Source organism: Jaculus jaculus, chromosome 7, assembly GCF_020740685.1.
Source record: "Jaculus jaculus isolate mJacJac1 chromosome 7, mJacJac1.mat.Y.cur, whole genome shotgun sequence".
In the NCBI taxonomy this organism is placed as follows: Eukaryota; Metazoa; Chordata; class Mammalia; order Rodentia; family Dipodidae; genus Jaculus; species Jaculus jaculus.
This window is the reverse complement of record NC_059108.1, coordinates 15,266,908-15,293,495: the sequence shown is the minus strand read 5'-3', so window position 1 is coordinate 15,293,495 and position 26,588 is coordinate 15,266,908. Positions and strand designations below refer to the sequence as shown.

At 43.5% G+C, this 26,588-nt stretch overlaps 1 protein-coding gene across 3 annotated transcripts in view; it reads left to right on the top strand.

The window, feature by feature from the left end:
- The window catches only part of Stard13 (StAR related lipid transfer domain containing 13), a 253,179-nt gene that overhangs the window by 197,857 nt on the left and 28,734 nt on the right, over nucleotides 1-26,588 (top strand). For all 3 annotated transcript variants that reach the window (XM_004659996.2, XM_004659995.2, XM_045154367.1), the window contains exons 4-6: nucleotides 11,715-11,778; nucleotides 23,903-25,263; nucleotides 26,314-26,487. In XM_004659996.2, coding sequence (XP_004660053.2) covers nucleotides 11,715-11,778; nucleotides 23,903-25,263; nucleotides 26,314-26,487 — 1,599 coding nt within the window. The remainder of the gene's footprint in view (nucleotides 1-11,714; nucleotides 11,779-23,902; nucleotides 25,264-26,313; nucleotides 26,488-26,588) is intronic.

The following is a 26,588-nucleotide window of genomic DNA, read 5'->3' as shown; positions in this document are numbered from 1 at the left end:
AACCCAGGAAGGACACACAAGAAAGAAATCAGGGTCTAGGGAAATGGCTCAGTGGTTAAAGCTCTTGCCTACAAAGCCTAAGGGCCATGGTTCGATTCCCCAGTACCCACATAAAACCAGATGCACAAGGTGGCGCACACATCTGAAGTTCGTTTGTAGTGTGGCTGGAGACCCTGGTGTGCCAATTCTCTCTGTCTCTCTTCTTTTTATCTCTCCTTGCTTGTAAATAAATATGTAAATTTTCTTAAAAAAGAAACTAGCCAGGAAGAGACAGGGGAGGAGAAGGACTTCATACTTAAACATTATTCACTTCACTGTATATGTATTTTAGGCGTTTGTACACATTAATAATGTTTTTTTTAAACACCTCGCTTTGCCAGATGACAAAGCTAGCAGTAAAGAGTGTCTTCATGCACAGGGTGATATGCTAGGCTCCCATTCATTCGCAGGCAGTGAAGAAGGGCCCAGAGGTGTTGTGCTTGCTGTAGTTCAGGATTGAGGTGATTTGACTCCTGGCTCGAGCACATGAGTGATGGAGACACACTTCCCTGGGACAGGGAGCAACCTACTACGGAGAAGTGAAGGGCCTGGCAAGGGTTGGGAGGAGACTGAATAGAGATGTCCAAGGTGCAACTGGGTGTCCAGGGCTGGAGTGGGACAGGACCTTTGCTGGAGACAGAAGTGAAGTCATGCACCTCGGAGGGTCTGAAATTCCTGAGCATAGTTGAGCTCAATAGGAGGAAATGGGAGCAGGAGAAAGGTTAGTGCTCGTGACTAATGCTGGGCCAGGAGACTCAGGAGGAAGCTCCCACACTGTCAGGGAGGGGCAGCCTCGGAGCGCTGCAGTCACTGTGGGCTGTTACAGCTCTGATTTCACTCTTTGAACCTCTTGCAGAATTCTCCAGGGTGACCCCTAACTTCGTCTTTGAGTAGTTCTCACGGGTGGAATTTCCTGGGTCAGATGCAATTGCTGTGAACAGTTAAAAGGCTAAGGATACTCCATTAGATATTTGTAAGTTTTTTAAAAACTTTTTTGTTTTATTTTAATTTATTTATTAATTTGAGAGCGACAGAGAGAGAGAGAGAGAATAGGCATGCCAGGGCCTCCAGCCACTGCAAACAAACTCCAGGCATGTACGCCCCCTTGTGCATCTGGCTAACGTGGGTCCTGGGGAATTGAGCCTCGAACCCAGGTCCTTAGGCTTCACAGGTAAGTGCTTAACTGCTAAGCCATCTCTGCAGCCCTAAAAAATTTTCAATATTTATTTTTACTTATTTGACAGAGAAACAGGGAGAGGGAGAGGGAGAGAATGGGCATGCCAGGGCCTCCAGCCACTGCAAATAAACTCCAGATGCATGTGCCCCCTTGTGCATCTGGCAAATGTGGGTCCTGGGGAATCAAACCTGGGTCCTTTGGCTTTACAGACAAATGCCTTAACCACTGAGCCGTCCCTCCATTGGGTTTTTATAATATAGCAATACATATACATCCGGGTTCTTTAGAGGAACAGAAGCATTAGCATGAATATATATTATTAAGGAGGATTTGTTGGATTGGCTTACAGAACATAGGCTGGAGAGTCCAACAATAGCTGTCTACAGGCCTGAGCAGCTAGGAACCCAGTGGCTGCTCAGTCCACAAGGCTGGATGCCTCAGCTGTCCCAACCAGACACTGAAGGCCAGAGGATTTCTGGAGGATCACTGGTCTTCAGCCCACACTAGAAGGCTGACAAAATTCAGTCCCAATGTCCACGAGGGATGAGCAAAACAGGGCAGAGGAGTACACAAGTGAGCAATGTGGGCAGCCTGGTGACAAAGGCATTGAATTCTCCGAGCCCTTCTTTACACACAGTCCCCACCGGAAGAACTACGCACTCTAAAGGTCTTCCTCTCTTCTTCTGTAAATCCTTCCTGGGAAACAGCCTCGCAGACCTGCCCAAGAATCGCGTCTCTCACTTCATTCCTAATTTGATCAAGCTGACAACAAAATTTAACCTTCAAAGCATATCTGAATATAAAATTTCTATGAAATTAGGGCCTGAGTATGTCACTCCATTGGTAGAGAACTTACCAAGCATGCCTGAGGCCCCAAAGGTCAGTCCTCAGTACCAGATAAACTGAGAGAGGTTGTGCAAGCCCTTAGTCCAGGCATTCAAGAGGTTGGAGATTGCAGCATCAGCTGAAGGTCATTGTCAACTGTACAGCAAATCGGAGGCCAACCTGGGCTACAAGAGACTCTGTTTTTGTTTTTGTTGTTGTTGTTGTTAAAAAAAGGTCTAGGGCTGGAGAGATGGCTTAGCGGTTAAGCGCTTGCCTGTGAAGCCGAAGGACCCCGGTTCGAGGCTCAGTTCCCCAGGTCCCACAAGGGGGCGCATGCGTCTGGAGTTCGTTTGCAGTGGCTGGAGGCCCTGGCGCGCCCATTCTTTCTCTTTCTCTCTCTACCTCTTTCTCTCTGTCTGTCACTCTCAAATAAATAAATAAAAATGAACAAAAAAGTTTTTTTTAAAAAAAAAAAAGGTCTAAAATCCCACAAACCAAAGAAGACTGAGAAAACCTGTTCTCCTTCCCTCCTTCCTGTCTGTCCTTCCTTCCTCCCCTCTAGCTGTCTCCCTCCCTCCCTCCCTTCCTTCTTTCCTTCTTCCTTTCTTTCCATCCATCCTTCCTGCCGTTCTCTGCCCTTGGGTCTCTTTGATTGTCACCCTCTATTAATGCTGGAGCCGATAGCTTATTTTAAATTTTTTTTCCATGTTGGATAGATGGCTCAGTGGTTAAGGTATTTGCCTGCAAAGCCAAAGGACCCAGGTTCCATTCCCCAGGACCCACGTAAGCCAGATTCACAAGGTGGCTCATAAGTCTGGAGTTCATTTGCAGTGGCTGGAAGTTCTGGCGTGCCCATTCTCTCCCTCTCTCTCTCTCTCTCTCTCTCTCTCTCTCTCTCTTCTTTTCTCTTCTCTTAAATAAATGAACATTTAAAAATATTTTCTTTCTTTTTTGAAATCTTATAACATTCATACATATACACACACAACACACGCACCCTCTCCTGACGACACACTTAGTTTTTCAGAGCCTAGAACAGGAGTCATTCTTCCTGCTGCAAGCACTTGGTAAACAAACACAGGGGAAAGCAAAGGATGGCACGGCCTTCTTTGTCTGGTCCCACAGTGGCATGGTGAGGTCACATCATTTGCTCATCTGGGGCTCTGTTCTTAACACTCTTATTTCCCCGCAGACATCATATAGTCTCCCACTGAAGGCCTGTGATTTTCAAGTGGCCCCGCATCTCTGGAGTGACAGAGCCGAGTTGTCTACTTGGCATAGGGCATCCAGCCTGTTCTACAGAACCTGTTTGCTGAGCTCTCTCAGCACGGAGCCCTTTCCCATGCCCTGTGGCTACAGCCCATGGAGAGCCCTCCACTCCACCCTCCACAGGCCGATCCTTTGATCCTCGGGTCAGGAGCACATCTTCCAGGATTTGGGTTCCTGAATGTCTCTGAGGGCCTCGCCCAGGACACACCTCAGCCTGCAGTGCACCGCCTTGGCAAGGCGCTGAGGGTAAAAAGTTCAGGCCGCTGGAATTGAGTCAGAATGGGCTAAGAGAGATGAACTCTCGCTGCTTGTTATTCCTCTCGGGCCTTTGGCAGGGAAATGCGAAACGTCGCAGGGAACTGGATCTTAAATCAGTATGGAGGACCTCATGACCAGTCTGCTGGGGCAGTGTAAATGTCAAGTAGGCATCTAAAATATGAGAAAGGAAGGAGCCCATTGTTTTCCTGCAGACTGTAGGAGAATATGAGATGGCCTCTGTGTGGATGTCCCCAGGCCCCGACATGATGAGTCAGGCCCCCATGGCCTTCACCCAGCCTCTGCCCGCTCCCCCTCCAGCACCCCAGCCCAGCCGCCCTCCCTCCACAGCCCCCCTTCCCACCATGCAGTACGCTGCCCTCCTCCTCTTCGGGGCCCTCCCGTGCTGTATCTAGGCTGGCTGCCCCCAGCCCCCAACAGCACTCCTTCCTGGGTGTCTGTGCACAACGCAGTTTTACCATAACTGCTGTCCAGTCACCCACGTCTGGGCCTGTGGGCGACTTTCCACCCGTTCCCGAGGATTCACACCATGGACTGTGTCTGACTTACCTACACATCATGGATACATGGTCTTGTCCTAAGCAAGACCTCAATAAATGTTTAATTAAGTTGAACTGGGACTTGGCAGAAAAAATAACTTGTCAGCTCACAAATTATTTTATGGCTTCGTGTGTGAAAGCAGTTGATAATGATAAATTCTTGTTTTTCTCCCCAAAATATTATAAATCACCCTTTCTTGGCTGACTTCTCAGGAGAGCATGCCCACAACCCTGCATTTCTCAGGATCCACTCACCTCTAAGCCTTCTACCCTCAGGTTTCTGCCTTCTCTTCCCTTGCTTTACACTGCCCTCGCCAATGGTTAGGAGAAAAAGGTACTTTTATTAGGTTTGATAGAACCCATTCTTCCTTAAATATCAACACAAAACTAACGATCTGCTTCCTCCTTCCATGAGAGTGAGTTCTATGACTTCCAGGGCCCGACCTTCAGCTATTTCTTGTTGACCTTCACCTTTGTCGCTCTCCGTCCTCGAGCCAGGCCCTGAACACCGGGGTTCTCTGGGGCTGTGAATTCCACCTGCATGATCGGCTTTGATTATAGTTCAGTCCTTAGTATTAGTGAGCTCTAAATACCTGCCCTCAGCCAACCTCAAAGCAAAGACACGTGGTGGAGTACTGTAACAGCCATTTCCTGTCTTTTCCCATCTCCCGCCCAGGTTCTTGGAGCTGTCTCTCAAAGGTTCCTTAGTTCGTTCTCCGTCCTGTCTAGCTCTATGTCTCATATGCAAATCTGACCGAGCTGTTCTGCTATCACACACCTTTCCATAGCTCCCCACAGGTGGTCTCTAGCATCTTTATGAGGATCTTTCGTGGTCTAGCCCTTGCCTTCCTCTCCAGACTCACATTATTGTAATTCCTGGACTATATCATGTTTTTGCAATGCTTGTTTCCTTTGCCTGTAATTCTCCTAGAGCAGGCAGCAAAATTTCTCTTAGCTCTTTGGAGCCCTGCCCAAATATTATCTCCTTTGTCCTCTATGCACTCAGGAAGTGATTTATTTCCTGCGTTCCATGTTTATGTCCCACATGGAACTATGACATCCTCAATGGTAGGGACTACCTCTTGTCCATTTCTGCATTCCTCAACACCTAGCGTCTTCCTGGAACAGAGCATCCTCTCAGATTAGTGAATATTAGCTTTCCTTTTCCTATTAACCACCCCATTATAACCCCAGGTTTTACTCTTACAGTGAAATCACCGACTATTATCCTCTCTGCTCATATATTAGCCTTTCTAAAAGATAAAGGAAGAGAACAGTAGAAACTACCTACTTAGGAAGATTGCTCAGTGGTCAAAGGTGTCTGCTTGCTGGAAAATAATCTGGTTTGGGGAACATTTCTTATGAAAGAGTCCAACCATTTGCTTCTGTTAACTCATAAATCCAGGTGGATCGCAACACAAAGAGGAATATCTTCATCATGGTTTTCTGTCTCGATGGAAAAGCAGATGGGAAAATAACCACACATAGAAAAGGCTATGCAAGGAACAGACAAAGTAGACAGGTGCAGATTCTAGCCTGGCCTTTATTATCATGTGCCTCCCTCAGGCAAATGGCACTCCCAGGCACTTTGTCTCCTTGTCTGAAAATTTAAAAAAAAAAAATCAGGGCTGGAGAAATGGCTTAGTGGTTAAGCGCTTGCCTGTGAAGCCTATGGACCCCGGTTCGAGGCTCGGTTCCCCAGGTCCCACGTTAGCCAGATGCACAAGGGGGCACACGCGTCTGGAGTTCGTTTGCAGAGGCTGGAAGCCCTGGCGCGCCCATTCTCTCTCTCTCCCTCTATCTGTCTTTCTCTCTGTGTCTGTCTCTCTCAAATAAATAAATAAAAAATGAACAAAAAATATTTTAAAAAAAAATCAGTCCAAATGGTCTAGTGCCATTGGCCAAGTTAATATTCCCTTAGCAAATATTGATTGAATTGATTGCTCTAAGATGTTGTATTGTTCAGCAGTAGGATTGCAAATCAGATGTATTTTGTATAAGCCATCTTTAGCGGTATTCTGCTGTTATGACCACAAGCAGTCTGTTGCAACTACCTGAAGTAAATCTGTGATCAGACTCATGTAAACAATGTTCAGTTAAAATAAAACATCTATAAAGACTACCAATGTAGAACTTCCCTCTAGGTTTTATGGGAAATACAATACATTATGGCCTGTGCTTCAAGAGAGGCTCTACTCCAGTGGAGAACACACCACTCATGCAGCAAGCAAATAAATTTCATAATTGAAAAAAACTTTTTCATGTAGAATCGTTCTTCAGGCAACTACTGCTAGACCAACTCAGGTCCTCTGAAAGATTTCTTTAATTACTTATGGTTACATTTGGTTGAAAACAGAAAGCAGTGATACATATTTGTACTAGGTGCAGGCTGGCTTCATTCACACTGGAATGTCACAGTGATTCTGACAAAATGCCACAAGTACCTCTGGAGTGTGACGTATTTTTTTGCTCATGGAAGCAGATCTGGAAGAGATGAGTCTACCACATATCTTTACAATATGTGTCACTCAGTCCGCAATCTTGCAGAGGTTACCCGTTATTTATTTTGTGTGACATATGTCACAGGCCATGTCATTATGCCAGCAATGTGAACCTAGCTTCTGACCACCTCAAAGAGTATTTTCTTCTTTAGTGTAGAACAATACTCAGAGGAGTTGGATGGTTGGTGTAAAAGGTATTTGAAAGTATAACCATGATTTCTAAGATGTCTTCAGTGATGATAATTTTTTAGAAAGGGTTAAGCATGCAGACTTTTAGACCACTTTGCGGTTCACAGAAAAATTAAGCAAAGGGCTAGAGAGATGGTTTAACAAATAATGTGCTTGCCTACGAAGCCAAAGGACCAAGGTTTGATTCCCTAAGACTCACATAGCCAGATGCACAAAGTGGTGCATGCGTGTGTAGTTCCTTTTAAGTGGCTGAAGGCTCTGGCATGCCCATTCTCTCTCTCTCTCTCTCTCTGTATATATATACACGTGTGTGTGTGTGTGTGTGTGTGTGTGTGCGCGCCTCTTTCTCTCTCTCAAAGAAAAATCAAGCAGAAAGTACAAAATCCCACTTAACCTCTATCTCTGTACATCCACATTTCCACCACTGTCCACATCCCCCATAGGTGGCCCGACTGTTACAGCTGTGGACCTACCTGTACATTACTATTAACCAAAGAACACAGTGTACATCCAGGTTCCCTTCCAGGAGTTTATTTTGTCAGCCTTGAGAAATGCTTAATGAGATATAGTTCATCTCTCACTGACCTAAACACCTTCTGCTCTGTGTCTTCATCCCTCCTGCTCCCTAGTCGCTGGCAACCACTGAATTTCACTGTCTTCAAAGTCATGGTTCTTCTACAGAGTTTTCTAATTAGAGTCGTTATTTGAAGATGTTTTTATAATGGCTTTTATTTGCTGAGTAATATACATCTCAGTTTCCTCCATGGTTTCCATGTCTTAATGGCTCATTTTAAATTATCAATGGATAATATTCCATTGCCAGGCTGTACTGTATATCAATCCATTCACCTGGTGTCTTGATTGCTTTCAAGTTTTGGAAATGATGAAAGAAGCTGCTATAAACACCCACCTGCAAATTTACATGTGGAAATAAATTTTAAACCCATCTGGGTAAATGTTAAATAGTGTGGTCACCGGGTCCAATGCTGAGTATGTTTTCTTGTTAAATATTTTTATCTATTTTAGAGAGAGAGAGAAGGAATGAATGGGTATAGCAGGGCCTCTTGACACTGAAGACCAACTCCAGATGTGTGACCCACTTTGAACATCTGGCTTTACATGGGGACTGGGAAATTGAACGTAGGTGTGTAAAAATGTTTTTTAAATTTGTTTTCAAGCAAAGGGAGGGAGAGAGAGAAGAGAGAGGGGGGAAAGGAAGGGAGAATGGGCACACCAGGACCTCTAGCCACTGTAAACAAACTGCAGATGGATGCAACGCTTTGTGCATCTGGCTTTATGTGGGTACTGGGGAGTTGAACTGGGGCTTTGCAGACAAGTGCCTCAACAGCTTAGCCTTCTCTCCAGCCCCTCTAAAAATATTTTTTTAAAGATTTTTTTATTTGTTTCGTTATTGCTCCATGTGTGTGTGTGTGTGTGTGTGTGTGTGTGTGTATGTATATGTATACATATTTAAGTGTGTAAAATATAAATGATGAGTCATTTGATGTTTTGTGTGGATATCATATATCAAAAACTATCATAAAGTAGGATGGCTTGTTTGTGCTTTACCACTGTGTGTGTGTGTGTGTGTGTGTATGTATGTGTTTTCAATGTGAAGCACTGGAAATGGAATGAAACCAATTAAGAGGCTGTTCTCTGATTCCAGATGAAAGGTGAGAAGGGACTGAGTTAGGGCCAAAGGAATGGCAAAACTTTAAAAATATCACAGAAATAACTTGACCATACCTAGTGATCCATAAATGTATAACTTGAAGGGCAGTGTCAGGATAGAGGCTTTCTAGAGTGGGTAGCCTCTTGGCGATTCTTTTAGTCAAGACAGGACACTAAGTAGAGGAAAGAGGTTTTGAAAAGTCTGCGGTAAGCTCAGGTTTGACACTAAATGTAAAAGGCTGCGGGGCCTCACGCATGTGTGCGAGCAGTGAGTAGCCTGTCATGTAGCCCCGAGATACCGGTGAGGAAAGATTTCACCAGAATCTAGGGTGTTTTAAAGTGAGATGAGCCGGGTGTGGTGGCGCATGCCTTTAATCACAGCAGAGGTAGGAACTGTGAGTCTGAGGCCACCGTGAAATTACATAGTGATGTCCAGGTAAGCCTGGGCTAGTGCAAGACCCTACCTCACAACAACAACAAATATATTGGGGCTGGAGAGATGACTTAGCAGTTAAGGTGGTGGTGCATGTGTCTGGAGTTTATGTGCAGTGGCTGGAGGCCCTGGCCTGCCGGTTCTCTCTCCCTCCCTCCCCCCACCCTCTCTCTCTCTGCCTCTTTCCCTCTCTCAAATAAATAAGTAAATATTTTTAATATGCTGAATAAAAACAAGGGACATTAAAAATACATGCTATATGATTCTACTTATATGGTGACCAAAAATAAGCAAAATTTATCTAAGGATGATGGAAATCAGAAAGACAATAGCATTGGAAGTAATGGGAGAGGGTGTGGTAATAGGGATTAAGGAACACAAGGGAAAACTCCAGTATAAACAAGTGCCCTTCATCTTGTTTTAGGATATATACAGTTACCAAAACTCATTGAAGTGAAAGTGTAATATCTGTACATACAAAAAAAAAAAAAAAAGACACGAGGCATTGTTCAAAGGTGAAAGATTAACATCTAAATTTGCTTGCTTCAAAGATCCCAATAACAGGCGGGAGAAAAGGCTTAGCAGTTAAGGCATTTGCCTGCAAAGCCAAAGGATCACGGTTTAATTCTCCAAGATCCACATAAGCCAGATGCACAAGGGGGCGTATACTTCTGGAGTTTGTTTGCAGTGGCTGGAGGCCCTGGTGTGCCTATTCTCTCTCTCTCTCTCTCTCTCTCTTTCTCTCTCTGCCTCTCTTTCTTTCTCTCTCAGCCTCTTTCTCTCAAAAAATAAATAATAAAAAGTTTTTAAATTACTTTAAAAATCCCAATAACTTCTAGAGTCATTTCTTCTGAAATCAAATGTCCACACAGAGACTTAGTAAGGTCAAGAAATAAGTTTGGTCTAGGAAGCTGGCTTAGTGACAATAATGCTTGCTGTGCATGCATGAGACTTGAATTCAGTTCCCAGAACACACATAGAAAATTAGGACATGGCCATTCCTGGCTGTAATCCCAGCACTGAGGGCAACAGAGACAGGAAGATTATTAGAAATAAGTACCAAAAGAAAGAAAAAAAGAGTTAAGAACTGTTTCCAAAGAGTGAAAAGTAGAGAATGGTATAGTAAGAAATCCTTGGATCTTTATGCCACAATCATACAGAATCATGATTTTTAAGCAGAAGTCAAGTAAAACAAAATAATAAAGATATTTACAAAGAGAATTTCATGAAATTAATATTAATGAGCGAATGAAAATTAAGGATATTCCAATCAAGTTAAGTAGTAAAAAGGAGAATGTAAGGACAACATAGATATTTGGTGGGTATAGAATTGAAGGAAGGTGGTAGTTTGCTTGATTATAGACTTTTAAGGGGCTGATTAAAATTGGGGAGTTTATTTAAGACAGAATGGTCTTCAAGAACAGTGAGCAGTTGAGAGTTTGTTAAGATGAGAAGGGAAAATGTGGTCCCAGATGACCGGTGAATGTTGAATAAAAGCAAGATTAAAGGTTAGCCTTCAAAAACACAACAGGACCATCTTTGCCTGTAAGACAAAAGAGAAAGGATATAGGATTGATGAGCACACAGATAAAAATCTATGGAGGGGGAGAGGATTTTTACAAGAACTCAGGCCTAGTAGCATGTCCCTCACAGCTGGCAGAAGGGGCTAAGCCATCAGCTGTGGAAGGGGATCTTGGACATTCTGACATTTGGAGCCAATGGGGTAGGAGGAGGAATGGAGGGAATCATGCTGTGTAGCAATTTTGGGAGCCCAGCTGAGATGCACATCAGAATGTATTTATTATTACTCAGTATTGGTTGCCGTGGCAGAATACTACTGTTTGGGTGGCTTCAACAAACTGTTTATTTTGTCATAACTCTAGCGACCATAAACTCCAAGGTCAAGGTGCTGGCAGGATTTGGTTCTTGGTGAGGAATTCTTCCAGACTTGCAGAAATCCACCTTCTCCTGGTGTTGACAAGTAGAAGAGAAAGAGTGCACCCATCTTGGTGTCAGAGACACTAGTCCTGCGGGACGAGGGACCCCTCATCTACCCTTCTCACTTCTATACCCCAAATATATCCCACTGGTGCTTGGGCTTCCACATACATGCAAGTGTGTGGGAAGACATAGCACATTTAATTCAGCACTCTGGTACAAGGTATTTTTCCATATATACCTACCGCCTCAGAGCAGAAGGAAAAGTGCGTAGTTGAGGAGATACTTGGGGATCAAGAGAACAGACATGATGGAAAGTCGATACAGTGAGTCAGGGGCTGGTGAAAGTATAGCTAAAGTGATGGGAATGGGTTCTGAGAAAAGTAGAAAGAAAAGACAGAAGAGGGATGGGTTTATTATTTTTAATTTAATTTAATTTAATTATTTCTTTATTTACTTTGGTTTTTTTTGAGGTAGGGTCTCACTCTAGCCCAGGCTGACCTAGAATTCACTCTGTATTCTCAGGGTGGCCTCAAACTCACAGCCATCCTCCTACCTCTGCCTCGCAAGTGCTAGGATTAAAGGCATGCGCCACCACGCCCAGTTGAGGACTGGGTTTCGACTGGAGAAGAGCTGGGGATTGGACTCGCTGGTCAGGAGGCTAGAGCACAGGTTCAAGCTATTTTAAGCTATTTTCCAGCTAATCTCCTACGGGTGCAGCCCTGTGGTGGGACGTGGTGGGACATGGTGGTTTCAGCACTTTCAGATATACTGGAAATAAAGAAGAATTGTCAAACTGGAAGGAACATTTAGGCTCATTAGTGACAGTAGCCATAACATTCTCCTTTCCATTTCAGACGACTTAATACATTGAACAAGTGTGCCTCAATGAAACTTGATGTGAACTTCCAACGAAAAAAGGTAGGTGTCCACACTTTGCTGAGACCACACCAACAGAGCAGTTTCTAGTCACAGATTCAAACCAGCATGAATCCAAGCAAGCGTCCCTCATGCCTCACCATCTGTTTCCTATCCAAGCCTCTCCTCTTATCCCAGCTAGTGTAATCATATCCGTTACGATTCCACCCTGAAGTGCACTTGTTTCACTTTGCCGTAGGTTTTTTTTTTTTTTAGAAGACTTGCAAAAGAAGCAACATCTCGATTCCTCGGGGTACTCTTTCAGAAGTCTGTAGCTGTAATTGTCGACCCCTGTTAGACCCACATAGTCCACAATAATTAGTAAATGATGAGATTCAGGAAAGAATCGATGGGCCCATGCCAAGCATCTTCTGGCTCATTCTTTCCAGCCGCATTTTAATTCAACAGCATGTCAGGTGCGCATCCATTCTCAGGCAAGCTCACTTGGTGATGGAGTGCAGAGGTCGGGGACTGTCATCACCATGCACCAACTGCATCTGCTTCAACTTTCACCCTTCAGCTTTCAAAATCTAAGCTTTTTGATCCTTGTAGGACTCCGAATATACCCTTGCCCCTGCGTAAGCAAGACTTGGTATACAAGGCTTTATTTATTTATTTATTTATTTATTTATTTATTTATTTATTTATTTATTTACAAGCAGAGAAAGACAGAGATAGAGAGAAGAGAGACAGCCATTGCAAACTAACTCCAGACATGTGTGCTCCTTGTGCATCTGGCTTATGTGGGTTATGGGGGAACTGAACCTGGGTCCTTTGGCTTTGCAGACAAATGCCTTATCCATTAAGCCATCTCTCTAGCCCCTTGATATACAGGTTTTGAAATGAAGCCATGAAGAGCTGAGGACATAGCTTAGTGGTACAGAACTTGTATCCCATATGCCGGGCTCTAGGTGAAAATATAAGAGGAAGGGAAAGAGAAAAGAAGGGGAAGGGAGAGAGGGGAGAAAGAGGAATGAAGGATGTAAGGAAGGAAGAAAGGATCAATCTATAATATGAAAATCCAAATACCTGAAGTCCATAATGCTCCAAAATCCAACTTTTTTTTTTTTTTGAAACAAGATCGCATGTAACCCAAGGTGGTCCCCAACCTGCTGCATAGTCAACGCTGGCCTCGATATCCCAAACACTCCTGGTCCCAAGCATTTGGAGTAAGACAGATCCAGCTTACACTTTATTTAGCACTTACTGTTTTCCAGGAGATAAATCATGTTCTTACCCCACACTATCTCATTTCCCCCATTCATGCAAGGCTTCTCTGTTTTCTAAATAAGGAAATTCAACTTGTCATTTGTCTAGAACCTTTCAACTGGTGACTCAACAGGCTCTCAAGCTCAGGCACGTCTGATTCCAAACTCCAAATCACCGTGCGTCCAGCTTTCCTTTCTCACTGAATTGGTCCTGTTCAGAAAATATAAAATTAAAATCAATAAGTACTTTTGCATCCATCATCTCTAATTCCACAGTGTAACAAGTCAGGCCTCAGAATACTTTGAAGAAGCACAGGAAAATATCCTCCAGTCAAAAGAAAGTGTCTTGCAACTCTGGTTTAAACAGAGAAATCATTACATCCAATGGACTTTCAATCACTCTGGAGTAACCTAACCTTTAAAAGAAGATTACCTGAATTTCTCCTCTAAAATAGCACCCCTCAAAAAGTCAAATCATTTTGCCTTGACCCCATTTAAAAGCAATTTGGGATTCGAGCTAGGAACCAAAGATTTCATCTTAGGAGGTGAAAGGGTGAAAAACAATAATATCCAGAGAAATATTAAGCATGAACAATTTCTCCAGGCTGAAGACAAATTTAAAATGTGGGAACAAACCTCCCAACAGCTGTCTGGCTGAACAGACCCTTGAGAAGAATACATAGTATTTGAAGCATGTGGGTCAGATGTTGTTTTGATTATAACACATGGTTCTTATTAAACTGAACACAGCCGTTCCTGTGTGTCTTACAGCAAGGGTCCTCAGATGGCCAGTCTATACAGACCTTTAACTGCAGCATGTCACAAAATTGGGTGTCAGAAACTCATGACATGATTTGTTTCCCACAATGTGGTGTGATCGGATTTTTACGCTGTCACTAGCTTTTCAAAGCCCACAAGCAAGATATTCGTGAATAACAGTCGTCAGCCTCTCTGCGTTGTGCTACCTTCACAAAAGCGCCTCTGTAAATTGGTCTCTTTGGTATTCTGACATTCTTGGTGTACTCCTTACATTGGATATAGTTCCACGCACTCTTTTCTTCCCTGTTTAGTTACAGACCTCACAAAATATACGCACTTGAATAAAATAGTGCTTCTCACATTGTAAATTGGAGACTCATAACCTGCATTTTCAAATAAAAAATTTCCAACTTGTGGTCCCCACTCACTTATGAACTTCAGTAATAACCCACATCTGTGGCAGATTCCTAGCAACCACATAGGAGTGGGCTTTGTGGTGGCACCATTTCTGGGATGTGTCCCTGATGTAAGTCATAGAATAGTCCCTTATTTTACTATTTAAAAAAATGAATAGGAGCTAAGACTGGGCTAAATGATCGGAAACAGAGACTTAAAAACCAAAGAGCCCATGAAACTTTAGCAAACTTTGGAATTCACTTAGTTAGAAAACAAACAAGGGGCTAGAGGGATGGCTTGGCTGTTAAGATGCTTGCCTGCAAAGCCAAAGGACTCAGGTTCAGTTCCCCAGGACCCATGTTAGCCAGATGCACAAGGTGGCACACACATCTGGAGTTTGTTTGCAGTGGCTGGAGGCTCTAGCACACCCACTCATTCTCTCTCTCCCTCCCTCTTTCTCTGTCAAATAAATAAAAATAAAATATTTTTTAAGAAAGAAAGAAAAACAAAAAAAGATTAAACAAAAACAGCAGCGTTTCCTCTTATTTATTCTCATTTGAAGTCATCTACAGGGGGAGCCTCTGTGGACTGGCTTGCCAGGCTGTGTGATGAGCAAATGCTGACATGGGGCCTCCCCTCTGCCAGGCTCTGGTTTTCCTCATTAGCTCCACGTTACAGATATAGAGATGAAGGGTTCAATCAATTGCCCAAAGTCACACAGAGAAAGGAGAGACAGCATTTGAACCCAGATACCCCGGAAATGGACTTTGTGTCTTCGCTTTTGAGAGAGTTGGGGTTGTGTTAGATGGCCGTGTGGGTGCTTGGCCTGAGCCCTGGGAGAGGGTCACCTTCCCTCAGCCATACATTCAGACAGCCTTTGGTTTTAGAACAACGTCCACAGGGTGCTGTCTCTGTGGAAAGTTTGCTTAATTTTGTGGACTTGGGCAAGCTGAGCCCGGGGAAGAAGATGAGAATCCATAAATGAGCGACTGTGGTAAAACTCAAGTCATGCGTGGCCGTGTGTGCTCTGCTTGCGTGTCAGATGCCGTTCATGAAGCACTGTGAGAAACGAGATCACACCTGCCCTCAGGTGGAAGGTTCTTGAGCCTAGCTGTGTGCCTCACTGATAGACTGACTGAAGCCTGCCAAGAGGCACTTTGGAAGAGCCTGGGGACTCTGCAGCAGTTGGACTGGTTCCTCAGGCCTGTCACGTTCCAAGTGGCACATTCCCGCTTCCCCGCTGCTGACTCAGCCCCAGAGCACAGGACTACGCTTCCAAGTGTGTGCCTCGCTGTGGGCTGGTTCCTTCTCACAGCTGCAGATCCCTGTGGCTCTGCCTTTAATCTCAGTGCTTGCGGGGCTGAGGGAGGAGAAGTGACTGGGAGTTCAAGGCCAGGTTAGTGCAAGCTAGAGTGAGACCCTATCTCAAAAGGAAACCAACAAAAAAGAAATCCCTCCCAGGCTGGAGAGATGGCTTAGTGGTTAAGGCATTTGTCTGCAAAGCCTAAGGACCCCGGTTCAATTCCCCAGGACCCATGTAAGCCAGCTTGCACAGGGGACGCAGGTGTCTGGCGTTTGTTTGCAGTGGCTGCCACACCCATTCCCTCTCTCTCTCTCTCTCTTTCTCTCTCTCTCTCTCTCTCTGCCAAATAAATAAAATATGTATGAATATATATATGAAATTCCTTCCTTCTCTTCAGAGTGGCATCTGTCTCTAAGGAATATATACTTTCAGTGAAGAATGCTCTTTTTGAGGAAAAAGAAAGACAAACATGGCAGCTCATGGGATTTAAAAACTCCTGGCTGCCTGGTCTCAGGAAAATGTTTCTGCCTCATTGTGTCCTGCAAATCCATGTGAGCTTCATGATGACATCAGACTCTCCTCAGGGTCTTTGAGCTTTGGTGTTTATATGATGACACTCGACTTTTCTCTATTTCTTTCTTTCTTTCTTTCTTTCTTTTCTTTTCTTTTCTTTTCTTTCTCTTTTTTGTGCTAGAGATAGAAATCGTAGCCTCCCATAGCTTCAGCACTAAGCTATATCCCCAGCTGTCTTGTTATTCTAATTCTTAGATAAACATTAGATTAGGTAAACATTAGATTACATGTTTTTAAAAAAAAAAAAAAAAAACAGAGCTGGAGAGATGGCTTAGCAGTTAAGGTGCTTGCCTACAAAGCCAAAAGACCCAGGTTTGATTCTCCAGTACCCACGTAAGCCAGATACACAAGGTGGCACATGCATCTGGAGTTTGTTTGCAGTGGCTGGAAGCCCTAGAGTGCCAATTCTCTCTCTCTGTCTCTCTGTCTCTCTCAAACAAAAATTAAAAATAAAAAAAAAAAGTAGCCCATGTGATACACCTCTTTTCTCTGGAGAGGCATAAATACCCATTCCTTTTCTCACATCATAGCATCTCTTCTGCTCCGTCTTCTGTGGCAGAGGATGGCAAATTGCTGCTCCTGATTTTATAAGTAAACACAGTTTACTTATAAAACACAGTCACACTCATTCTTTTCTTGGCCACAGCAAAGTGAAATAGTTGCAACAGAGACCATACCTGTGTACCCAAAATATTTAGTATCTGACCTTTCATAAAGTTTTCTGGCCTCTATTGGGCCTAGAACAAATTTTCTCAATCTATCTGTGGTGAATTGCTTGTTTGTTTGTTTGTTTTAACTTCCAGTCTACCATAGATACTTTTATAAAAAAAACTGAATACAAATGAATTGTCAGAAATATGAATGTTTTAAATGTATAGAAAGCACAAGAACAAATAACATTAATATAGTCAAGCAATACAAAATCATATAAATATATAAACCAATGGAATAGAACAGAGAAAAATAGAACAATGGCTTAGCGGTTAGGGTGTTTGCCTGCAAATCTGAAGAATCCTAGTTCAATTCTCCAAGACCCACATAAGCTAGATGTACAAGGGGGCATATGCATCTGGAGTTCTTTTGCAGTCACTGGAGGCCCTGGTGTGCCCATTCTCCTTCTCTGTTTCTCTGTCAAGTAAACAAATAAATGAAATGATTTTTTTTAAAAAAAAAAGAAATAAAAATAGAATGAAAAATAGGGGAAATGATAAAAATTATGAATGTTTTTTGAAACCATACATATAAGAAGACTTGTCATAATACTAATAATTTTTTGCTGTTCATCTGTCTGAACTAAACAAAAAGTTTCCATTGAAAGGGCAGTAATCTAATCTCTCATGGTAAATGCCTATGCATGCACTTAAAGTGCTGTGGCTATCCATAAAGGATTTTGAACATAAATAGGCTTTATGTTTGTAAGCTAATGTGAGCTGGCTGACAACAGTACTCACAGGGAAGAATGTATGTCTAAAATTTCCTTTTTATATGTTTTTATTCAATTATTTGCAAGAAGGGGTGAGGTATACAAACATTCTAGGGCCACTTACCACTGTAACCCAACTTTAGATACATGTGTCACTTTGTGTATCTAGCATTATGTGGGTACCGGGGACTCGGTCCAGTAGGCTTTGCAAACAAGTGCCTTGAACTGCTGAGCCATCTGCCCATCCCCTCCCTTGTTGCTTTGGTTTTAATGCCAGTCATCTTAAAGGAAGTAGCCACAGAGTATATGTTAAGTAGTATGAAATGAGATTTAAAAACCATTTCAGAGCTAAGGGCATTATTTCAAGTCAATATTATTCAAAACAAAGTTGTTTGCTTTTCAAAATTCACCCTTCATCATTAGCTTACAATTATCCTGTGATTATAAAGTTAAAAATTTAGATTATCTCAACGTGAAACCGTGGAATGTTATATGGCATGCTGTGGGTTATGGTAGATAAACTAATTCCCCTGTCCAACGAGACAAGACCATCAAGTGAAACCATGGATAACCAAGATAGCCCTGTCGCAAGGTGACCAAAGGTTGTCGTGCTTACTCACTGCTTCTGTGCCTGTCTCTGTGAGGACACAGAAGTTGGAACACTCTGGCCATATGGAGTTCCTTGTTTCTTAACCAAGCTAGTCTTTTAACCATCTTTCAAACAAAGTTATATAGTCCCTAGATTCTTGTCCATCCTAATGACTCATTTGTAGAAATGCACCCCTTAAAAGATGCCACTTAGGAAAAAGCTACTGTTCATAACATATGAGGCCAGTGAGAATACGATATAGGTTCTCACCTTTAGAGTCATAGTAATCAGACTATAGTCATACAGTATCAGGTTGGCATCTTTGGCAGCCAGATTAGATGGTTAATTTACATTAAGATTAAACCTGCTAAAACCCTCAAAGTTATTTATAGATTATCCTTCATATCTGAGAGCTGATTTTCTTAAGTATTTTATTTATTTATTTATGAGAGAGGAAGAGAGAAAAAGGAGAGAATGGGCATGCCAGGGCCTCTAGCCACTGCAAATGAACTCCAGACACATGTGCCACCTTGTGTATCTGGCTTACATGGGATCAGGGGAATCGAACCTGTGTCCTTTGGCTTTGCAAGCAAGTGCCTTAACCACTAAGCTATCTCTCCAGCCCCTGAGAGTTGATTTTTGAAAATAGCACCTTTTATTTTACATTGTATAATTTTAGGTTGTTAACAAGCTATCATTTACTAGTTACTTTTTTTCACTAGGACAAAATACTTAACCAGAAGTAGCTAATGGAAGGAAAGGACTTATTTTGGCTTACAGTTTCCAGGGGAGATGTCATCATGGTGAGAAGGGTATGGCAGGTCTGAGCAGGAAGCCTACTTCCCATCTTCACATCATCAGGGAAGAAGGAAACAGCCAAGCAGGGCTGGGCTGTAACACCTTAAGACCCACCCCCAGTGACACCCTTCTTCCAGCAAGGCTCCACATCTTAAAGGTCCCACAACCTTCTCAAATAGTGCCACCAACTAGGGATCAGGTACTAAAACACATGAGGCTATAGGGTCCTATTTACTTCCAAACTACCACACCATCCTTCAACTCGATTAAGATCATCATATTGCTTAACACAGGTTCATTATTCCTCATCCAAAATGCTGTGCAAGATAGTGTTTGGATTTGGATTGTTTTTAGATTTTTGGAATACTTGCATATTTATCTGAGGATAGGCCTAACATGAAATTTGTTTATTTTTCACATTATATCTTATATGCAAAGTTTACAGGCAGTGGCATATAATATATTTTTAATAAATTTACACATAAAGCCAAGTTTTGTGGTATGCAACTTTCTATTTGTGTCATGCAAGCCTTCAAAAAGTTTCATTTCATAGCATTACAGATTTTTGATTTGGGAATTAGCCTATATTGCTAACCTCAAACAGTAATAGGTTTATCTATAATTTACATACAACTACATTTAGTTCTGTTATTGACCAACTTAGATGTATATCTCACTGTATTTTATTTTATGAATTAGAAAACTGAGTCTCAGAAAGGGTCCTAGCTCATGATTCTTCAGGGCCTGGCCTTGTGTCATCATTTTGTTTTAAAAGTATGAGACATCCAGCTCATTGAAGTTGTATTTAAAATTGGCATAATGAGCTGGAGAGATTGCTCAGTGGTTAAGGCACTTGCCCTGTGAAGCCTGAGGACCTAAGTTTGATTCCCCAGTACCCATGTAAGCCACATACAGAAGGTAGTACAGGCGTATAGAATTCTTTGGAAGTGACTGAAGTCCTTGGTGTGCTCATCCTCTCTCTCCTTCAAATAAATAAGTAAAAATATTTTTTTAATATTTTTTAAATGGGCATGACCTTAAGGTATGCCTCTACTGACTCCTCCATCATTTACTGTTGATTTTGATCACACCTTGGTAGAGTTACCCATTTACTCAGAAAACTCTAGTAACATTCAGCACAGTTAGGCATCCTTAACCACAGCAATAGTATGAGAGCTTTTAGTCTGTTTCTTATTAAAATCCTGATGTTCTTTACCCATAATATGTCTATGGTGTGCTATACCATTGTTATTGGAGAATAAAGATAGTTTTCCTTTATAACCACTATTTACCTCTTAGGACTCTCCATTTCACATTTTTGTATAAACACAGATTGTTCCTAACCTCAAAAAAAACAGTGAGCAAACAATGAAATCTAATAGTCTACTAAGCAATCAGTATACATCTTCAGGTCCTGATGGGAAATCAACTGTGCACCTGAAACTTAGTCCCAGGTATTAAAAAAAAATTATTTTATTACAATGTGTTTTGCATACTATATTTTTAGGTAGGGTCTTGCTCTAGCTCAGACTGCCTTGGAATTCATTATGGAGTCTCAGGATGGCCTCAAATTCATGGTGATCCTCCCACCTCTGCCTACCAAGTGCTGGGATTAAAGGTGTGCACCATCATACTCAGCACACGTACCATTTTAAGAGATGAAACAGACGAAACTAGGCTACATATTCCTTATCCAAAATGCTTGGGACAAGAAAGGAGTCAGATTTAAGTATTTTTGAGTATTGATACTGGCATATGTATATTGAGATAACTTTGAGTTGAAACCAAAGTCTAAACATGAAATTCACTTGTATCACATGTAAAGCCTGTACACATAACTTGTAGGTAATTTTACACAAAAATATATATGTATGTACACAAAATGTACTTGCCTTTTTTTAAAACTATAACCTCTACAGGTGTTCAAAGTCAAGCTGCTATGGCTCTTGTCATTACTCCCAAATGTTTAGATTTTAGAGCACTTCAAAATTTATATTTTTGGATTAGGGATGCTTCAACCTATATAAAAAATCAGAGTAGCAAACAAACAATGAAAATTACTATAACTTAATTCTCCTTTATTTGCTTGGGTGTACTGTGGTTGCATGCCCTATGTTATGATATGAAGTTTATCTCTTGTTATATGTCACTACATGCTTATACTCTCAGGAATATGTTATGATAATTGTCTTCTCAGGACTCTAAAGGAAATAAGTGTAATTTTCATTTTTTTTTCTTTGCTGTTTTTATGTTTCTATTGCTTTTGTTTCAGTTTCATTGCTTTGGTTAAAAAAGTAACCATAAATAACTGCAGAATTTCCTTTAAACTATTTCATGCTTTCCCAGGAGTTTACCATTTTATCTCATGCTTCAGTTGGCCAAAGCTGGTGCTATAAGCTCTTAGAGCCCAGCAGACAGAAGCAGTATTCTGTCCTCAGCTCACAGAGCCCTGCCTGGCATCTCTTCGTAATCTAAATAAAAGAGTCCTTATCCAACTTGTATGTGCTTTGGTGGCATCAGTTATGGAGTATGAGTTGTTGGGACCAACATTAAATATTAGGGTTTCTATTTTTACACAGCTATGTTTTCTTTAAAAGCAGTGGGTCCTTCTCTACAACTGTTTGCTGAAAGAGCTTTTTCAGAAGGCTTGCTTAATATTACTTTCTCTCAAACTTCCTGGGATGTGATATGAGAATCCATCAAGCTCAGCCTCAGCTATCATGGTACTTTATGTTTATATTATTTTCATGTTTAGGTTTAGATGTTGGGTTTTTTTTATGTGGGAGAGAGAGAGAGAGAAAGAGAGGGAAAGAGAGAGAGAATTGGCATGCCAGGGCCTCCAGGCCCTGCGATCGAACTCCAGACACATGTGCCCCTTGTGTACATATGTGACCTTGTGCACTTGGGTCACTGTGCATCTGGCTTACATGGGACCTGGAGAGTCAAACATGTGTCCTTAGGCTTCACAGGCAAGCACCTTAACCACTGGAAGCCATCTCTCCAGCCCAGATGTTGGTTTTCATGATAATCACAAGAAAAGAAGAAATAGGACCACAAAGAAATCTGATTTAGGTCATCATCCTACAGTCTTGCCCATTTTCCATGTGCAGTAGTGACAATTTTCCAAGTTATTTAGCAAACACTTTATATACATATTTCTTAAATCAGAGCTAAATTTCTCACTGTGATGTCAAAGCCCTGGGATTATTGTAAGGACCTTGACCTTATAGCTTCTTCTACTTTACTCTTGAATGTTCAAATTTAGTCCAACCCAGATAGAACCCAGATTTTGAAAGACAACATAAATAGAAAAATTCTCACAATTACTGACTGTGCATCTGTTGACTTTGTCTTGAAACCTATATATTGTAAAGTCAGTAGCATGAAGGTGGATGGTAAACATATAAAAAGCTAGACAAACGACTGAGCAAATACTCTACTACTAAGTACATAACCTTTTTTTTTTTTACATAACCTTTTTTAATCCCCTCAGCAAACCTGTAAGGCATGGCCTATTTTTAAAAATATATTCTTATTAATTTATTCACAAGAAGAGAAAGAGAATGGATGCAACAGGTCCTCTAGCCACTGCAGACAAACTCAAGCTGCATGAGCCACTTTCTCCATATAGCTTTATGTGGGTACTGGGGAATTGAACCTGGCTGGGGCTTTGCAGGAAAGTGCCTGAACTACTGGGCCATCTCTCCAGCCCATACATTCTATTGTTAACCTTAGTGTATGTGTATTAGAAACTTAGTATAGAGAAAGTAAGCAGTGTGTACACAGTCATATAGCTCTTGACTGGTAACATGGGTCAGAGCCAGGTCTGAGAACCGAATTTCAAAGTAGCATAAAGTCAAATTAACAACAATAAAACAATCAAGCATCGGAGAGCAGCTAACTATGCACAAAATGAAGAAACGTTCCCTGTAATAGTAGCAAGTGTCAGCTCTCAAGATGAGAAAGCATAGAACCATATTGAGATTGCACTGTGGGAAGCTGGGGAACATTCAGGAGCTCAGGATTTCAGCAAGGATTTTAGTGTAATAGATCCAGAGAGAGAGAGATGGTGAAGGCTGGACTAAGGAAATGAGAGTAAAGATTCAAACTAGAACGCAGACTGGTGGTCTTGGTGGTGCTGGGTGGAGTGAGGAGGGGGCAGGAGCTGATGTTTCAAAGCCTTATGGGAAGTAAGTCATTTCTGGGTCCAAGGGATATGCAAAGATATACAAAGACATCCCTGCCTCCAGGGGAATGCAGACTCTCTGGTTTCAGGGGCTGCAAATACAGGCAGAAACAAATAGGTGAGGTCAATGTGTGAGAGGCAGAATGCATGACATTGCAAAACCGTGGGAACCAGCTCCAGCCCTGGGAAGTTCCTGACACAGCCAACAGCAGGCATTCTGATTCAAGTTCACCAGAGGAAGCCTGGGCAGGCAGGAAGGCCTGGGTAGGACACTTGTGATCTCTAGATTGGCTCCCACCTTTCTACCTAAAGGAATGCAGCAGATCGTTTTGCTGTTAACTTGTGTGGGGGATGGACAGGTGTGGCAGACTAAGGTAAGGGGCAGGAACTTTAAAACTACTGAGGTAAGGTTCAGAGGAGGGAAGCTGAAAAATCATGGTCTTGGAGCTCAGCAAAGAGGTTTTTGGAAAGAAATGGGAAGTGCCCTATATCGGTGGGGTTGAGTTTCTCTGTGTAAAGGACTACATGAGTTTCGACTGCCTTATCAGATGGTGACTAATTCCCTCTGTGTAATCAGCCAGGAAAAACTTCTTACAAAGGAAGGATGCACAACGGCCATGTAAATGGTAGGAAGGAAGGAAGGAAGGAAGGAAGGAAGGAAGGAAGGAAGGAAAGAAGGAAGGAAGGAAGGAAGGAAGGAAGGAAGGAAGGAAGGAAGGAAGGAAGGAAAGAAAGAAAAAAGGAAATGAGAAGAGGTCCTCTGTGAACTAGGGAGGAACATAGATAGCACAGGGTTACCCAAGAACCCCAGCAGGGGCTGGGTGACAGAGGACAAGGAGGCAGTTTGCACAGCCCTGGTCCGTGTACTGAGCATGTGCCGGATGTTTTGCAGGATGACGACTCCGATGAGGAAGATCTCTGTATCAGCGACAAATGGACTTTCCAAAGAACCAGCCGCAGGTGGTCTCGTGTGGATGACCTGAACACGCTGTTCCCTGGGGGAGACAGAACCCAGTCCCCGGGAGGCTGTAGGATGAGAAACACGACCAGCAGTGAGAGTGTCCTCACTGACCTGAGCGAGCCCGAGGTCTGCTCCATCCACAGCGAGAGTAGCGGGGGCAGCGACGGCCGCAGCCAGTCGGGCCATCACTGCGCCGAAGGACCGCCCGTGCCGGAGACCACCCTGGTCAGCAGCAGTCTCCCACAATCCCCCCGAGACATTCTCAGCTTTTCTTTCCACCCCAAGAATGAGAAACCCACCAGGGCCAGGGCCAAATCATTTCTGAAACGCATGGAAACACTCCGAGCCAAGGGAGCACACGGGAGGCCTAAGGGGCCAGGGCGGACGGGTGGCCTGGTGATCAGCGGGCCTGTGTTGCAGCAGGAGCCCGAGTCCTTCAAGGCCATGCAGTGCATCCAAATACCCAACGGGGATCTGCAGAACTCGCCCCCTGCTGCTTGTAGGAGAGGGCTTCCATGCTCCAGCAAGTCCAGTGGGGAGAGCAGCCCTTCAGAGACCAGCAGCAGGGTGAGCACGCCGTGCCTAAAGGAGCGCAAGTGCCACCAGGAAGCCAACAAGCGTGGGGGCATGTACCTGGAGGACCTCGATGTGTTGGCGGGGCCAGCGCTGCGGGAGGCAGGAGACCCAAACCACGCGCATGGGTTTCACTCCCAAGAGAACTTGGTGGTACATATTCCCAAGGATCACAAACCAGGCACTTTCCCCAAGGCTCTTTCCATTGAGAGCCTCTCACCCATGGACAACAGCAATGGGGTTACCTGGAGAAGTGGGAGCATCTCCCTGAGCAGACAGCAGGGCCCTGGCATGAGGGAGCCCAGGCTCATGGCCTCCTGCCACAGAGCCAGCCGAGTCAGTATCTATGACAACGTCCCCGGCTCCCATCTGTACGCCAGCACGGGCGATCTGCTGGACCTGGAGAAGGATGACCTCTTACCTCAGCTGGATGACATTATCCAGCATGTCAATGGGCTCCAAGAGGTAGTTGATGACTGGTCCAAAAACATCTTGCCAGAACTGCAAAGTCATGAGGTGGTGTTGGGGGGGCCTGGCTTATCGATCTTCCCATCTCCTAATCAGATCACCTTAGATTTTGAAGGCAACTCTGCCTCGGAAGGGCGGACAACACCTAGCGACGTGGAAAGGGATGGGACATCCCTGAACGAATCCGAGGCCACTGGGGTCAGAGAAAGGAGGGATTCCGGTGTAGGGGCCTCTCTGACCAGGCCAAACAGGTGGGTGACATGCTTTCTTTATATCTCTAACGAACCCAGATAGATGCCTGGGGCTACTGTAAGTGCTCTAGGTAGTTAGAAAGAGAAATTTATTTTTTGATTGATTTAATTATTTATGAGAGAGACAGAGTGAGGATGGGTGTGTCAGGGCCTCCTGAAACTGCAAAGGAATTCCAGATGCATGTGCCACTCTGCATCTGGTTTTCCATGGGTACTGGGGAATTGAACTTGGGTTGTTAGGCTTTGCAGGCAAGCGCCTTAATGGCTAAGCCATCTCTCCAGCCACATATACAGGCATTTTAATTAATATTGTTTCAAAGTCATGGGAGGAGCCCACGCACAGGTGCTGGCCTGCAGTTATCTGTGAACATTCACCTAAGGTGCATGGCTAGAACTTTGCACATTAAAAAAAAAAAAAAACGCAAACCGTTTTTGAATAAAACTAAATTTGAAATAAAAGGTAAACAGAGAAATGAATGTGTTGACATTTGTTTAATCTCTATGTCTGTAGGAAAGACAAATTTCTGGAGCTAGGAAGATGGTCAGTGGTCAAAGGCACTTGCTTGCGAAATCTGATGGCGCAGACTTGACTCCCCATTGCCCATGTAAAGCCAGATGCACAAAGTGGTGCAGGCATCTGGGTTCATTTGCAGTGGCTAGAGGCCCTGGCACTCCCATTCCCCCCCCTCTTTCCCTCTCCCTGCTGGATGTGGTGGTGCATGCCTTTAATCCCTGTCTCAGCTGTTCTGAGCACTTTGGGGACAAATTTGGGCATAAAATTTTAAAAAAAGGTGATAGAATTTATTGTGTCACTTATTGAAATCCTGTGAAGAAGCAGATAATGCGACTTTTCCCAGATGCTTAGAACTTTGCGAAATAACACTTCTGCACGTCCGTGGCCCTGTTCCATTTTGCTCTGTGAGTTTCTCAGTTCCGAAACTCCTTGGCCAGCCACGCGAGGGCTTATGCGAGGGATAGCTGTGCTTCCCGCTTCCCAGAAGCGAGAGCCCGGAGTGACCGCCTTTTCCCCCGCATCCATCTCCGCTGCAGGCGCCTGCCATGGAACAGCTTCCGGCTCTCACACCAGCCTCAGCCGTCCCCTGCGTCAGCGCACATCAGCAGCCAGACGGCCGGCCAGCTGAGCCTGCTCCAGCGCTTCTCCCTGCTTCGCCTCACGGCCATCATGGAGAAGTACTCCATGTCCAACAAGCACGGCTGGTCCTGGTGCGTAGCACGTTCACGGTCACGCGTGGCACGTGATCACAGCTAAGTGGGCATTGGCATGAAGCCACCGGCATTGACGCAAATTCTGGTGTCTGCACAGC